At 49.4% G+C, this 15,227-nt stretch overlaps 2 protein-coding genes across 2 annotated transcripts; both read left to right on the plus strand.

Annotated features, from left to right (window-relative positions):
- Window positions 1-306: 306 nt before the first annotated feature.
- RBP5 (retinol binding protein 5) lies at window positions 307-2,094 on the plus strand. The gene is made up of 4 exons (XM_075491778.1): window positions 307-547; window positions 814-992; window positions 1,469-1,570; window positions 1,958-2,094. Exons 1-4 carry the CDS (start codon window positions 475-477, stop codon window positions 2,009-2,011), a joined length of 408 nt encoding a protein of 135 aa, XP_075347893.1. The 5' UTR covers window positions 307-474; the 3' UTR covers window positions 2,012-2,094.
- A 4,566-nt stretch (window positions 2,095-6,660) lies between these two features.
- Window positions 6,661-14,235, plus strand: C1R (complement C1r). Its single transcript, XM_075510523.1, has 11 exons — window positions 6,661-6,779; window positions 7,577-7,805; window positions 8,041-8,233; window positions 8,415-8,558; window positions 8,708-8,904; window positions 9,412-9,559; window positions 9,644-9,765; window positions 10,361-10,439; window positions 10,846-10,986; window positions 12,653-12,727; window positions 12,952-14,235. The coding sequence occupies exons 1-11, from the start codon at window positions 6,772-6,774 to the stop codon at window positions 13,752-13,754; spliced, it is 2,139 nt and encodes a 712-aa protein (XP_075366638.1). The 5' UTR covers window positions 6,661-6,771; the 3' UTR covers window positions 13,755-14,235.
- Window positions 14,236-15,227: the final 992 nt, after the last annotated feature.

The raw sequence follows: 15,227 nt of genomic DNA on the forward strand, positions 1-15,227 counted from the left end.
CTGCCCCGGGCTCGGCAGGGCGGAGCTGCCAGCCTGCCGCCGCCTCTCCTCGACGGGTTGGCCGGGCCGGGGGGAACGTGGGCCGGGGCACTGCCCTGAGGAAGCTCGCAGCCACCGGCGTCACGGGGTGCGAAGGGCCGGCGGGGGACCCTTGCCGCTGGTTGGCAGGCAAGAGTTTAACACAAGCAGCCCCCGAGGAAGGCGGAGGGCGAGGAGGTGACCTGCTGCTCTCAGGTCCGCCCCAGCCGAGGCGGAGATGCTGGAAGCGGGGGCAGTGCCGGCCTTTTCCGCGCCCCCTGGCGCGGGGACTCTTACTGCAGCGGGGAGCACGGGAGCCGGGCTGCTCCGCAGACCTCGCCGCACCGCGGGAGAGCGACCGGCCCGCCCGGCGAGCGAGCTCGGTCCCGGCTCTGTGCCTGTCGCGCTCCTTGCCCTCTCTTCTCCTCGCCGTCGGCCCCGTCCCTTTGCCCCGGGATGCCTCCCAACCTCACCGGCTATTACCGCTTCGTCTCCCAGGAGAACATGGACAGTTACCTGCGCGCTTTAGGTAACTCCACCCTCCTCATCCTGCTCCTTCCTCCCCTTTTGCTCCCTTCTGTCTCCAAAAATGTCAGAAGTCGGGAAGGGGAGGAAGGGGTTTGGGAACCCTCTGGTCCTTCTGTCTGCGACTATCACTTTTGCGCTGTGGTGGGAGGGGGGAGGAGGTATCACGGCTGGGGCTCCCTGGCTAAAAGAGTGGAGGAGCTCTGCGGGGATGCTGCTAGAGGAGGGGCCCACGTCGTCCACAGATCTCTTCTCCCTCTCACCCTCCAGATATCAATGTGGTCCTGCGAAAACTGGTTTGCCTCCTGAAGCCTGATAAAGAGATCATCCACACGGGAAATCACATGGTCATCCGCACAATCACCTCCCTGCGGGACTATGTTATGGATTTTGACCTGGGAGTCCAGTTTGAGGAAGACCTGGGACCCGTGGATGGACGCAAGTGCCAGGTGAGAAGCCCAAGCAGTGCAGTTTGACAGGGGGCTGGCGTGCGCTGGAAGTTCAGGGACTTGCTCAGCTTTTGATTCATGAACCAGATGAGAGCCCAGCCCAGAGCCGGCATGCCCCTTCAGGTCCAGGAATAAGTGGTTTTATGAGTAAAAAATCACTCACAGCAAAGGGGATGAGCACCAAACAGCCAGAAACCCAGTACTTTGGGACCCAGAGAGTACTGTCCTTTGGAGCAAAGCCCTGAAAAGACAGAACGTCAGCCCACTTGGCAGTACTCTGTTGCACTTGGAAGCCACAGGGTCATTCACCTCCCACAAAGAGCATCAGTCCCAAGGAGCCACCCAAGAAACACCAAATCAGGGACTGCATCTGAAAATGTGTCTGAGAGGAACACTCAGTGTCATCGCTGGAAACCTGTATTGCCAGGACCCACTTGTCTTGGGATCATGTCTTCCCCTCTACTCCTTTTTTTTAGACAACCGTCTGCTGGGAGGGGGATCAGCTGGTGTGTGAGCAGCTAGGAGAGAAGAGGAACCGAGGCTGGAGGCACTGGCTGGAGGGGGACCAGCTGCATCTGGTGAGGAGGGGTCCAGCGCAGCTTGCTAAATCCCAATTGTAGTGGGCAGGGGGGACACAGTGCGGGTGCTTCGGGCTCTGAGCCAGCTGTGCAGCTTCCTTCCAGCTCCTCTCAGACTTCAGCCCCGGCTCCTCGGGGGCAGCCACCACTTCACACAAACATCCGCCTCCAGGGTTTAAACGTTAATGCAGCTCAACAAAGGCAATGGCCCTTCCCTGCCCTGCAGCCAGACCCGCTGGAGCTTTGGGAGGGTCGGGAAGGGCGTGCAGCAGCATGTGGCCTGCAAGACTCCAACCAGCGCTGGGCAGGCAGGGCTGCAGTGGCAGCTGGGGAGGGAGACAAGTAGGGGATCCAGCCTAAACTCCTCTTTCGCCCCCCTTTCCCCAGCGCATGACCGCTGAAGACGAGGTCTGTGTCCAGATTTTCCAGAAAGTGAAGTGAGCGCTCCCCCGGACGGATGCCCGGATGGGACCCTCGCTCCCGAGTGCAAACTGCCCCGGATTGAAAAAGAAACAAGACCCGAGCCCCCCATAGCAGCGTGTTTTCTTCGGCCTCGCCTCTCGCCCAGCAGCGGCCGGGGCGGCGGCGGGACGGGACGGGACCGGGACCTCCCGCGGCCGGGGGTCACGGCGGGGCCGGGCCTGCGGGGAGCGGGAGGCGGGGAGAGGAGGTGGCCAGGGTGGGACGGGGCGGGGAGGGCGATGAGCCGTCAGCTGCACGGAGGCTCCTGTCAGAATAAGAGCGGGGCGGGGAGGAGCAGGGCGGGGGCTGCCCCACGCCCGGCCCGCCCCCCCACAGCTCCCGCGTTCCTCCTGCTGCCCCCGCCGAAGCCAAACCCCGTGCTGCCCCCCCGGCTCCGCCTGGGAAGCAGGAGTTGATCCCCGAGTGAGCAAGGCTGGCAGAGGCTGCTCCTTGTTCCGCAGCCACCAACACCAGCCATCTTCTCCTGTCCCCTGGGGATGCCACATTCTTCCCAGGAACCCGGGATCCTGGAGCAGGATGGGTAGAAAACAGAACTTGTCCTTCAGAGTCAAGGATTTTCATGTAATGGTGTAAAATCCGAGGGCTGGGGCAAGGGAACTAGCCCCACGTTCACTGCACTCCTGGGAAGGTCCCGAGGGTGAGGAAGGCTCAGGCTCTCCTGGTGGAAGAAACCACGGCCACCTCCTCTAGGCCCAGCACTCCTTCTGGAGTTCCTGGCAGTGTCTCCCCTTGGCCATCATAGATCCCCTGGTTCACAGCTCCTGTCTACAATCAGAGACCAAGGGACAGAACCAAAGGAGGTGAGATCCCCTGAAAAGCCAGATCAGTGCCAAAGAGAGAGGTGTCCTTTAATGAAGACACCTGATGGGATGTGCACGAGCCCACAGGCAGTTATTTCTGAAGGACACTTGTGGTTGCCCCCCAACAGAAGGTTGAAGGGCAGGGTACGCAGAAATGTGTAGCTACTGACATCACAGAGAACCAAGAGGTAGGCAGATTTTGAAAATACATAGCCTTTTCAAGGTGAGAAAATGCAGTTTTTTCCTCCAGCAGCTCTTCTAAAAAGTAGTATTTTCTGAAGAGCTTATTTTCAGGGAACTGCAAGGATGAGTGCCATGAAGCATTACTTCAGAACATGTGATAAGCAAGGGGCTGGGGAGCTGTAACGTCAACTTCTGGCTCTTCAAGGTTGTCTCTGAGGACATCTCAGGCTGCAGCACCCTGTCAGTATCCACAGTGCAAGAGTACCACTGGGTGGGACACAATCAAATGCAACGAGCAATCATAGCCACGCCATCCAGCATGTCATTTATCTGCCCTATGCAGACCTCCACAACCCATCATTCCTTCTATTATAAGGAGCCTCTACATTATCTTTGTTGTATCACAAGGCTGCAAAAGGCAGAGCTTTGACTGACAGCAGCTGAAACTGGTTCAACTGTTGCCCTCTTTGTACTCCTCCGTACAATGAGAGCCCTTCTGAGCTGCTTCTGATGCCCAACACCAAGCTCACTTCACCATCTCCAGACTGATATCTTCCAGACTGTGTGATCAACAACTAGTAAACTCATTTCAGGCCCTGCACCAAAAGCTGGTACAAACTTTCATTTTGTGACCCTGCTTTGATGGTAGACAGCTATTGCCTTCAGATAGTTAGCCAGACTCTTCCACTGGCATGCCAACCATCCACATAATTGTCATGTAAGCCTGTGAGGTGATATGCTGAGTGGATTGCTTCTGACTGGTTGCCAGTCATCATATATCCATGACAGCCTCTCATCTCCAGGAAGCATCCAGTTGTGCCAGAACCATAGATAGGAATCATACCCACCTGATGTGGTCCACACTCATAATAATCATAAGGGATAGTATTCCAACCTATTCTAGGGCTTCAGTTAGTAACTACCAGCACTAATAATTCACTGGTTTTTCTTTTGTAATCATACTATAGGTGTGATGCCTAAGTCAGATGGTGACTTTGCACAACAGTACTATATCGCTGAGACACCAGCCTGTGGGAGGTGCATAAGGCAAGGGATAAGGTTTGATATTGGGAGGATACTATGTTCTTGCCCCTTGCTGAGTGGCTAGTGCTGCAGAACTACATCCCTTCTGGGGTATTACACTTGGCTTTGCTCCTTGATTTAGAAGACACAGAAACAGGCTACCAAGATGCTGCTGCTGCTCACCATCTCATACTGGGGTCCTGAGCCTTCTTTTGGTGTAGATCATCTTCTCCATATCAGCCAGAGCTGCAGGGGTGGCATGATTCATCTGAAAAAGTTGTAAGCCATTGGATAGCACAGGCCTGGCTGTGTGAAGCCCAAGCCCTATGGCTGGTGTCAGAGTGTCCCCTAAAGGCTTCAATGGATAGTCAAACCAAGGGGTTGAAGGTAGAGTGCCCTGGGAAAGTGGCTCAGTGTTTACAGGTGATCTTGGGTCTGTGGCCCTGGTGTACTGTAGGGTAGGTGGTGTAGTTGTAGGAGGCCCAACAGAGGTATTTCTATGTCCTTGCTTCAGGTTTGAGCATAAAGTATCCAACTCATCTTCTCAGTGGATGAGAGGGTCTGCACATCAAAGGATGATCTCACGGCTTCTGAGGCTGTAGAGCAGGTTTCTTTCCAATGACCTCCTGCAACACACTGTATTCAAAGCAGGAGTCTCTCTCAATGAGAGGATGTTGGCATGTTTGACCATGCTGAAGATCTACAGTTTCTTTACTTTGCTCTGATTTATTGTCCAGTCCTCTTGTAACCCAGCTGAGTCAAGCAGGCAACAAACAGGTGCTAGTTTTGGCGTCCTGTGGTCCTACATGTATTCCATGGCCCTACATGTATTCTGCCCTTAAGCAAAGAAAGGCACAGACATCCTTCCGAGGAAAAAATGGTACCAGGTATTTCCTGGCTCCTACCTAACATAAAGAGAGGATTGCACATAACATCTGAAGGGGAAGGCCACCAGTGGGAGCACTGGAGCAGGACTGAGGGCATAGCTGTATTGTCCAAATCAGGTGGGTCTATGGGACATGTATTAGAGGTGGGCTGCTCCAGTTAGGCATATCTCCAGCTAACCACCCTTGCTTTACCAGCTGAAGTACTCTCCTAGTAGCCCAGATGGTGTTATCGGGGTGGGGAGAGGAAATGAAGACTTGGAAGATGTGCCTTGAAAGTGCCACGGGGAACTCCCAGTAGTGCCCCCTGGATAGAAGATTCCTTGTCAAGAACACACTGAAATGATCAGCTGCCTTACAAATGATCCTCAAGCACCTCTGTCTATCCATGCTTTGCCAGGGAACACTCTTCCCACTGGTGACCTGTTCATAACAGATCTCTTGGAGCGTAGTTTCCAGTGCTTGCCAGCTACTTTCCAGATGTGGTTTCTGTGTAAAAAGCTTCCCTTCTGGTGGGACAGTAAGCCAGCAGAACCTGCTCCAGCATGGCACAGCAAGGCAGTGAGCCTACCCAAGTATGTTCATCATGCAGAGGATGTATTTGGACATCAGGAAGTACTGGGGTAATGTCCCCCACTTAATCTTAATTCTCATGTGTGGGGCCATATGGTGTTATTACAGAGACACTAATTACATGTTTATGTGATCTTTTTCAGATAATAATTCAAAGACATTTGATGAGCAGCTTCTCTAGTACACTTCCATAAATACCCCAAGGATGCTTTCTTCATTCTTTTTAACACTATTTCCATCTTCATTCAACATGTTTTTGTAGCTGTGAATTATTTCCTATGATTTCAATGCAAGAAACTCACTAATTTCTCTGAAGCTACCCATAATGCTAAGGGAAAACACTAAAATGGTGGTTTATGTCTTACACCAAACTCTGAAAGCCAAGAAATTTTAAGCTTCACAAAGTTGGTGGGACACAATATATGTCTTGGGCACTATGTTGATAAAAGCCTGAAATGTGTTTGTAAGTTGCTGTCTTTCCTCATTTCCCCATTAAATACTGAAGGCCTTACCTATCTGTCTTGTTTCTCCTAAAAATGCTTGCAGAACAAACAGCAAGAAGGGTCTTTGAAAAGGGTCTTGTTCTCAGAATGCTTTTAATTCTATAGGGTTGTTCATTTTTCTTAGTATCTATTTAACTCAAATGTCTGAGGTTTCTTGCTTTCCCTGCAGAAGCTCCCAGTTCCCATCCCAAAAAAACTCTGAAGTGCTCTTCATCAAGCCAGAACAGAGAAAACTTGACTTTTTTGACAGTTTGATTTTTTTAAGTTTAAATTAATTTGTTAAGACTAAAATTTCTGGTCTTCTTCCTGCACCAGAAAACTGCCCAGGAGTGGGCGAGACTTCCTAGGAGGACATCTTTAGGGGGGAGCCACCTCAGAGCAGCTCCTGGATTGCAGATCAAACCCTAGGAAAGGTCTCTAGCAATCGTTTTTCTGCCTTCTCGCCCAGAAGAGACAGATCGGCTCTGCCTGGCTAGGACGTGAGAGCCCCCCAAAAGCACTCCCCGGAGTCCGTATTTGCACGGGCAGGGAGACCAGCAGCTCGGCAGCAGCTCAGCAGCAGAGGGCAGCAGGCGCCGGGCTGCGGGAGCCTGGTCCGCTGCCAGGCTGTTTGCAGCCGGGCTTGCTCTTCCCCCCCTCCGCCTCTCCCCACCTACCTGACCGGTCCCCGGGCTTGCCGTTGACCGCCGCTCAAGAGCTCCGGCCGGGGCAGTGGGGAGGACGGGCAGGGGTGCAAGCACGGCGGCGAGCGCATGGACATGTGAGTGGGGGAGCTGGGGAGGGGGGACACACAGCCACATCTTTGCGGGGAGGGAACGGGAGGGTTAGACCCTTCCAGGGAGGAGAAGAGGTCCAAGGGGCTAAGCTCATGCTCGCTGTCCCTCCATTAAAGCTTTGCTAGCACGTAGGGTTGAGGAAGAAGGATCTTCCTGGCTGATGTTTTCAGGAGATCTGGGCAGTGAGCTGCTTTTGGAGGAAGACTGATAGTCCCGTTCCCCAGAGGGGAAGAGGAGCAATCTGCGGAATGAGAAAAAAATGAGGGCCAACTTTTGGAGGAGAGGGATTGAGGCATGTCTGGGTAGAGGGCTGCCCAGGAGGCACTGCAGGATTGCTCCTCAGCAAATTGAGCTTGAGATCTTCAGACCCTCACCAAATGAACTGCACAAAGATCCTAAACTAGCAATAAGCAGAAATGACCTGCCGGCCCAGAGCCAAAGGGAACCAAACTTCCCCTGGTTCTAAGGCACCCAGCCCCATGACTGCTGGGAACAAGCAGACATTGCTCAGGGAGTTCACCCATGCTCCTTCAAACTGCTTCCTGGGTTGATGAATCTCTTTGGCTGGGTCACAAATGCTTTGCTGGAACCTGGGTTGTGCTGGTGTCTTCATTTCAGCTGTCCTCCTTGTTTCTGAGTGATCCAAGCCAGAAGTTGGACCTGCAACTAGGCCTCCTGTGTTTGGATTCCATTAGACAGTGCACAATCACTTGTGAAGTCTCCCCTGATTTTGAATGACCTAATTTTGTGCAATGTCATAGTTTACTTGCCATGTTCACAGGCACGTTCCTTTTCTCCTGTGGGGCTTCCTCTTTTTTGGAGCGATCAGTTCCAGTCCAGTCCCAAGCAAGCTTTTTGGGGAGATCAGATCCCCTGGTTATCCCAAGCCATATCCCAACAATAACATCAGCACCTGGGATATCCACGTCCCAAAAGGCTATGTGGTGAAGCTGACCTTCAGATATTTTGACCTGGAGCCATCTGAGTCCTGCTTCTATGACTATGTTAAGGTATGTGCATAGATACCTGGGCCAAGGGGTGGCTGGAGATGGGAATCTAGTGGCCACCACATACAATGGCTCTTCATTCACCAGGCCTCCTCTCATGCTTCCCACAAAGGAAAGGGAAGGAGTTAAAAATAGAAATGGGTGGAGCATGTACTGGCAACTCATAGCTGGGTAATAGTGATGCATGGAGCAGACTGAATCTTATGAGGCTACAGTGATTTCCCCTTAACCTTAACAGATCAAAGCAGACAAGAAGAACTTGGGCCGATACTGTGGCCAGCTTGGGTCAACCACAGGCAATCACCCAGGAAGAAAGGAGTTTGTATCTAAGGGGAACAGGATGCACCTGGCATTTCACTCTGATTTCTCCAATGAAGACAATGGCACACTGATTCCTTACAGGGGCTTCCTGGCCTATTACCAAGCTGTGGGTGAGTAGGCAATACCCTCAGCACGCAGAAGGAAGCCTGTGTGGCTCCAACCAATTTTCCTCCTTGTCGGGCAAATAAAGAGAAACTGTAAGCAAGGGTGGGGATCTCTATGCACTTTCAGTGTACAACAGAAAGTTTTAACACTTTCCTCCCCTTGTCCCTGCATCTCCTATGTCTTCAGATCTTGATGAATGTAACCCTAACAATGCTGCTGAGAATGATGAAAGGCCTCAGTGCCAGCACTTCTGCCACAACTATGTGGGTGGCTACTTCTGTTCTTGCCGGACTGGCTACCAGCTTCAGAGTGACCACCACTCCTGCAAAGGTAAATTGAAATTTTGAAAGATAAGAGGGTTCCAGGGAAGGAGGCCTTCAGCCAGGAAGGGTGGGAGAAGTGACTTAGGGAGTAGTTGACAGGGCTGCAGAAGACACAGCTGCACAATATGTGACCTCTGCTTTCTTCCTCTACACCAGTGCAGTGCAGCAGTGAGTTGTTCACAGAGGCATCTGGGTACCTGAGCAGCCCTGAGTACCCCCAGCCCTATCCTGAAGACCTCCGGTGTAACTACAGCATCCGTCTGCAAAAGGGCCTGTCTGTCATCCTCAAGTTCTTGGAACCCTTTGAGATTGATGAACACCAACAAGTTCACTGTCCTTATGACCAGCTCAAGGTACAAACTCTGCTCCCAGCCCTGCTGCCAGACCTGGACAGGAATTGTGGGGACACCGCTATTGGGATGAGAAATATGGGATCAGTACAAGGAGAATGCCACAGCATGAAGGGCTGAGCTCTTCCCTTGTCCCTCCCTCAATGTGCTTAATTACCATTGTCGTGAGGTCAGAGGCTCCGGATCACAGGCCCAGAGCCTGTGAGTGGCTCCACAGTGAATGGAGCCACAAAAAATTGTCCTTCTTCCAGTTTTTTCTCCCTTTGATTTAATCTCAGGATTTGAAGGGGTTAATAGCTCTGATTCCCATGATAAGGGAGAAGCAGAGCTTGTGGTAGGTCACCCCTTTGTTCTGATATGTCAGTGCAGACATCAGCAAAGATGGGTCAAACAACCAGTCCTGTTCACCATCATAGGCATTGTGGCAAACTTGGTCTGGATTGAAACAGGGATACTGGGGCAGAGAGGCATGTGTGTTTCTGTCCCTGTGATACACGTTTTCCTCATCAGATCCAAGCACGAGGGAGAGAGATTGGTGAATTCTGTGGCAAGGAGTCACCTGGCAGCATTGAAACCAACAGCAATGAGGTGGACATACTCTTCCTCACCGATGAGTCAGGGTTCAGCCGTGGCTGGAAGATCCACTACACCTCGGAGAGTAAGACGTTTCTTCCCCAGAGGCAACTACAGCCTGTCTACACCATTTATTAATATCAACTTACTTCATCTCATTCTCTAACAGAAATACGGTGCCCACAGCCTGTCCCACGGGATCAGTTTACCATCATCAGAGACCTGCAGCCTGTGTATCAATTTCAGGACTATTTCATTGTCAGCTGCAAGACTGGGTATAACCTGATGGAGGTGAGATCCCTTCTCCACTCTCTTCAGCCATATTCTGGCTTCTCTTCAGTTTGTGTAAGTCTTTCACCTTTCAGTAAAACTTTCTTTGGAGATTTCACTCATGGCAACCTCTTGCAATTTCTCTTTCTTCCTTGCTTCTATCAGCTTTCTTCCAGTGGTTTCTCCTTTCCTAGCTCCCTTCCTTATGCAGTTGCTGTTTCACAAAGCCCTGGTAGAAGATGAGAGACAAAGATCCCAGGAAACATTGGTAAACAAGAGTATCTCTTTGGAAGGGTATGAAATCAGAGTTGAAGCAGAAGATGTTACCTGCCTCCCTTGCCATCCTATTGCCAGGACTGCGTAGCACCCCAGACTTGTCACAGTTTTATGGTTGCTGGCTGCTGATATCTTGGCCTGCTATGAAGAATTTGTAGCCTGTGGCAAACAGAGGATAGAGGGAAGGCAACAGAGGGAGAGGACAGCAACTGGAACAGACTGCAGAGGGACAGCTATTGGACAGCAGTGAGAAGACGGGCAGATAGAACAATATTTTAATGTGGGGAAGGGAATGTAAGGCTCTGTACAACCAACAGAGATGTTCTTCTCTCCCATGCAGGGCAACCAAAAGCTGCTGTCCTTCACGGCTGTCTGCCAGGCTGATGGGACATGGCATCAAGCCATGCCCCGCTGTGAAAGTGAGTGATCTGAGAACGGGGATTATGCCCCCTGCCGTGGTTTTCCTCCTCCAAGAACGTGGGGAGTTCAGCCTCTATGACTCTATTTGTCTGTGGCTATAGACTCATGGATATGCTGGTTGGAAGGACCTGTAGACGTGCACTGTTGACTTTCATTACATTTTTCTGCTTGCAAAAACGTAAATGTTTTTCCTCCCTTACAAAAACGCATAAAATATCACTAAAAATTTGCTATAATGTTGTAACGTCTGAAAGCAAAAGATCCCAGTCTGTTCCATTTTGGAACAACCTCTCTCTGCCCGCTGTACTAACTGGTCCTTCACATCGTGGCCACAATCCAAGTCAAGCCTAAACCTGCAGGCAGTAACACTATCTTTGATTAATCTCTTTTTTTTCTTTTTTGTAGTTGTGAACTGTGGCAACCCTACAAACCTGACCAACGGGGCATTCAGCTATATTAACAAACTTGCAAACAACAACTACCAGTCAATGATCACATATCGATGCAATGAGCCATATTATCACATTGTCACCGGAAAAGGCGGTGGTGAGTCCTAATCCCACACAGACACCGAAATCTGTGTGTGAAAAGCCCTCTCAGATTTCCAGCTAGAATTGTCTCTGCTCCCCAGGCTTAGGACTCATGCTTTCCTCCTGTGAAGGATCTCCAATCTTTCTTTGGCTCTGCAGCATAGCTCCTGAGGCTTGTTGTCTCAGTCTATTCCCACCCTGCCTCATTCTCAGAGTGCATCACATGCCTCCTCCATGCTCTTCTTAACTTTTGCAGAAGGTCTTATTCTCTCATTTGTAGTCATGATTTATTCTTGTCTAGTGGATTTCATTCTTTCACTGAAATTTGAGGCATGGTGTCTGGGAATCACCAAAATTCTGAAACCTCACCACACCAGTCCAAGTTGCTACAGATACAAATAAATAAACTCACACTCCACTCCACTGAAATGCCATTTACCTCTTTGGAATATTGTTCAGCAGCAGAGACATATGAGGGCTAAATAACATATGTACAGAAAAACAGATTTTTATGCAGCAGGTCAGAAAAACTAAGGCAACATTCAAAACCATTCACATGCCTTCTTTTTGCACCTGAGAGATGATTTGATGACACAGGAGCTTTGGTTACAAGACAAGTATAAGGAGTTCATGATTTCCTTGCCTTGGCTGCTCATTTAGCCTCCACAAAAAAAATGCAGATTTTTAAGCTGAATCAATTCCTGGATATGGTTGCCAGCACGGATGCACAGTTGTGCAGCATGCCTGAGAGAGGTGACACGCTAGCACTGGGGCAAGGAGCAAGCAGCTAAGGAGTTCTTTAAGTTGGTACTAATGTTGAATTTGATTATTCTTGCATCTGAGTTTTAACTCCTTCATAAAGAGTCAGAGCTCAATCTCATCAGAAAAAAATCAGGAGCAAGTAAATAGCAGCACCACCCAAATCTGATGGGGAGTCATCGTGATTTAGTCAATTTTGAAAGATAACAGCAAACACTTTCTTGGAAGCATTTACTATAGTGTAAGATAAATTGTATATAAATTATTTTTAGTCACAAGCACAAACTTTCTAAGAAAAGCAAGAACATTGGAGGTAGTGGAGTTTGTGTTGAGAGGTGACATGCGAGTTAGCTGACCTGCAATATAGCCTCAGAAATAGATACTGAGCATGTACAGTAACTGACTCATCTTTTTCCTGTTTCTGGAACAAACCACCTTGTCCTACTCTCTGCAAACTACAGAGACCAGAAGCTTGAATCTAAAATCCATATCTTTACTTCTTCTCTCCCTTCTTTGGGCTAAGTAAGGTCAAACAGTGCTCTGTAAGCATGTGGACTGAATGAAGTTAAGACTTCACTCAGATGGCTCCTCAGGCTTTTATTCTACAGAAGCAGTGCCTAAGCTTTACTGGTCCCCTGGAACTGAGGTGCTTTGAGATGTACATGCTATCCCCAATGGAGACATTCCAGACTAAACCACAGGCAGCTTTTCCTGGGAAAGAGTGCCTTTGGGATGGAAGGGCTGAGTGCAGCATGTGGGACACCCTGGAGAGAGGAATCCCTTGAAAATTATTCTATTCTGTTCTGTTCTGTTCTGTTCTGTTCTGTTCTATTCTATTCTATTCTATTCTACTCTATTCTATTCTTTCTTCCCACCCCATACCTGCAGACCTGGGTCTCATTCACTTCCCTCTCATCCTACAGACAGATTCACCTGCTCTCCTGAGGGAACCTGGGTGGATCGAGATGGCCAGGTGAGGATTCCTGCCTGCTTGCCAGGTCAGTAAAAAGCTCTGACTTTGTCTGGTGTTTACTCGTTCACGCTTACAGTCAGTACAAAGCTGGGACAACATGCAGGGGAGGGAGTGGTATCAGTGAGGGAGGACAGGGAAATCTATCCAGGAAGGCAAAAATAAGGTGAAATCAAACAGTGATGGTGTAGGAAAGAGAGAGACAAGCCAGGGCAACAGAGGCTGTTACGATCTCCTTGCATTTCTCCACAGTGTGTGGGAAGCCGGTCAACCCCATTACTGAAGTCCAGCGGATCTTGGGCGGCAAGTCAGCACGGAGAGGCAGTTTCCCTTGGCAGGCTCTGACCCACATCCATGGACGAGGGGGTGGTGCACTCCTGGGTGATCGCTGGATCCTGACCGCTGCCCACACCATCTTCCCCAAAGGGGCAGGAGGGAACAATGTAAGCCTGGACCAGCTAGCAGAGGAGGCTAACATTTTCCTCGGCCACACCAGTGTAGAAGAGCTCCACAAAATGGGTAACCACCCTGTACGTAGGATCTTTATCCATCCAGATTACAACCCTAAAGATGAGCACAACTTCAATGGGGACATAGCCCTGATGGAGCTGAAACACCCAGTAACCCTGGGCCCTACAGTACTGCCCATCTGTCTCCCAGATACTACCAACACCACGTTCTACATGGATGGGCACATGGGCTATGTGAGCGGTTTTGGTGTGGAAAAAAACTTTATTTCAAATACTTTGAAGTATGTGAGCCTACCAGCGGTTGCTCAAGAGAAGTGTCAGAGTTGGCTGGACAGTAAGAAGAGAGATATACCTATGGTTTTCTCTGAGAACATGTTCTGTGCTGGCTTCCTCACCGTCAAACGGGATACCTGCCAGGGGGATAGTGGGAGTGTCTTCACAGTGTTAGACACAGAAAGTAGTCGCTGGGTGGCTACCGGTATTGTTTCTTGGGGTATTGGCTGTGCTGAAGGTTATGGCTTCTACACCAAGATCCTCAACTATTTGGACTGGATCAAAGCAATAGTAAGGGAGGATAGGGTCTAAATGTTGCTGTCTTACTAGCTGAAGAATCACTGATAGCATATAAATTTCCAGACACAGCAAATCATATCTAAAGCTTTTGATGATGTCCCAAAGGCTTTTCAAACATGCAGACCATGTAATCTTCCTCATGAGCACTTCTGGAAGCCACCATACTGTTTGATGAATTCTTGGTGGTACCATCAAAACTTACCAAAGCTGCTGTACCATTGGCAGCTTGTGGGACGCCTTTGTGGACTTTCTAGTTCTTCCAAATCTTATTACTTGATGAAGCCTTAATAATATCAGGAAATCTCAGCAAACATGTTATTGTTTGAAGTACTGATGTTATCATCAGACTACTGCAGTCTACTTTTGTACTCTATTGTGTGGGAAGGTTGCAGGGCAGTAGATTTTCTTGAAAGATGTGGTACTTTGTGCTGAGTGCAGTGTGTGTATGCCCATTGGCATCAGTGAGATTCTATGAATATTAAAATAATTGCTGGAGAAACCAGGAGTGTTATGTTTTTCTGTCTTTGTTTTTAACAACTACTAAATATTCCCCATTACTGAAAGCAACTTACAGACTTTATATAGGGATTGCTTTACCTACCACTAAAGTGTTTGCAATTCTGCAACGGCATGTGGCAGTTGCTCACCTGTCACAAAACTACCATTAATTACTCAGTCTGAAACTTCAGGTGGCTTCAAGGGAGGCAAAAATAAGTTGTCTGTGTGATGCCACATTCAAAAGACAGGGAAGGCAACAACCAATCTCATGGAGAAAAGAGCCCAGGAGCCTTCACTGATCAGAATTTGAAGATGGCTTTTTTTGTACTATATGAAATAAAGCTCTGACTGCAGGACAACAGCTCTAAAATTATGCTGACTCAGAGAGAAGATGACCCCTCTTGTGTTGTGGGTATTCTCTGGAGTTGTCTCTTGACTAGTTTTGCTACTGCAGAACAACCTTGCAAGTCACTGAGAGAACTGAAGTCTGCAAGATGTTGACAGGGGAACTCTGGGGGTAAGGTCATAGTTACCTTCTCGCACTGTTTTCTGTGAGATCCAGCTCCAGATCTTCTCAGGTGTCAGTATCTCTCATTTGCTTTTGAGATAATATACCCTGGGAAGGGATCTGTGAAATTGCACATCTGATATAAGTTCATCCATGATCTCCAGGGGTCAGAATTCTGCTGATTTTTCCCATTTGTATGGGCAAGAGGGGAGCATGAGAGGCAACAAGACCACAGAAAAACAAGGTGTCCAGTTGTACAGGAGCAATGGCTAAACCCTGGTCTGGGGGAGAGAAGGGAGAATGAGGCATATGCAACTGGGGGTATTCCAGGTGAAGAACAGGGAATTTCTGGGATGCTCAGTGAGTACAGGTGACAAGAATAACAAAATACCCAACTCTTCAGTCCTTGTAAAAATTGGCAAAAATTACTGAGAAGCCATCTTAAAGAATCTCCTGCTTTGCAGGAGACTAGGAAACTT

The sequence above is a fragment of the Mycteria americana genome, chromosome 1 (assembly GCF_035582795.1).
Source record: "Mycteria americana isolate JAX WOST 10 ecotype Jacksonville Zoo and Gardens chromosome 1, USCA_MyAme_1.0, whole genome shotgun sequence".
Taxonomy (NCBI): Eukaryota; Metazoa; Chordata; class Aves; order Ciconiiformes; family Ciconiidae; genus Mycteria; species Mycteria americana.

What these genes read in the sequence shown, in the direction of transcription:
- RBP5 (XM_075491778.1), top strand. Translation starts at nt 475, where the DNA reads ATGCCTCCCAACCTCACCGGCTATTACCGCTTCGTCTCCCAGGAGAAC. An exon ending in TGGATGGACGCAAGTGCCAG is followed by an intron (nt 993 to 1,468) that starts GTGAGAAGCCCA and finishes CCTTTTTTTTAG; the next exon opens with ACAACCGTCTGCTGGGAGGG. An exon ending in AGGGGGACCAGCTGCATCTG is followed by an intron (nt 1,571 to 1,957) that starts GTGAGGAGGGGT and finishes CCCTTTCCCCAG; the next exon opens with CGCATGACCGCTGAAGACGA.
- C1R (XM_075510523.1), top strand. An exon ending in GCTTCTATGACTATGTTAAG is followed by an intron (nt 7,806 to 8,040) that starts GTATGTGCATAG and finishes TAACCTTAACAG; the next exon opens with ATCAAAGCAGACAAGAAGAA. An exon ending in AGCCATGCCCCGCTGTGAAA is followed by an intron (nt 10,440 to 10,845) that starts GTGAGTGATCTG and finishes TCTTTTTTGTAG; the next exon opens with TTGTGAACTGTGGCAACCCT.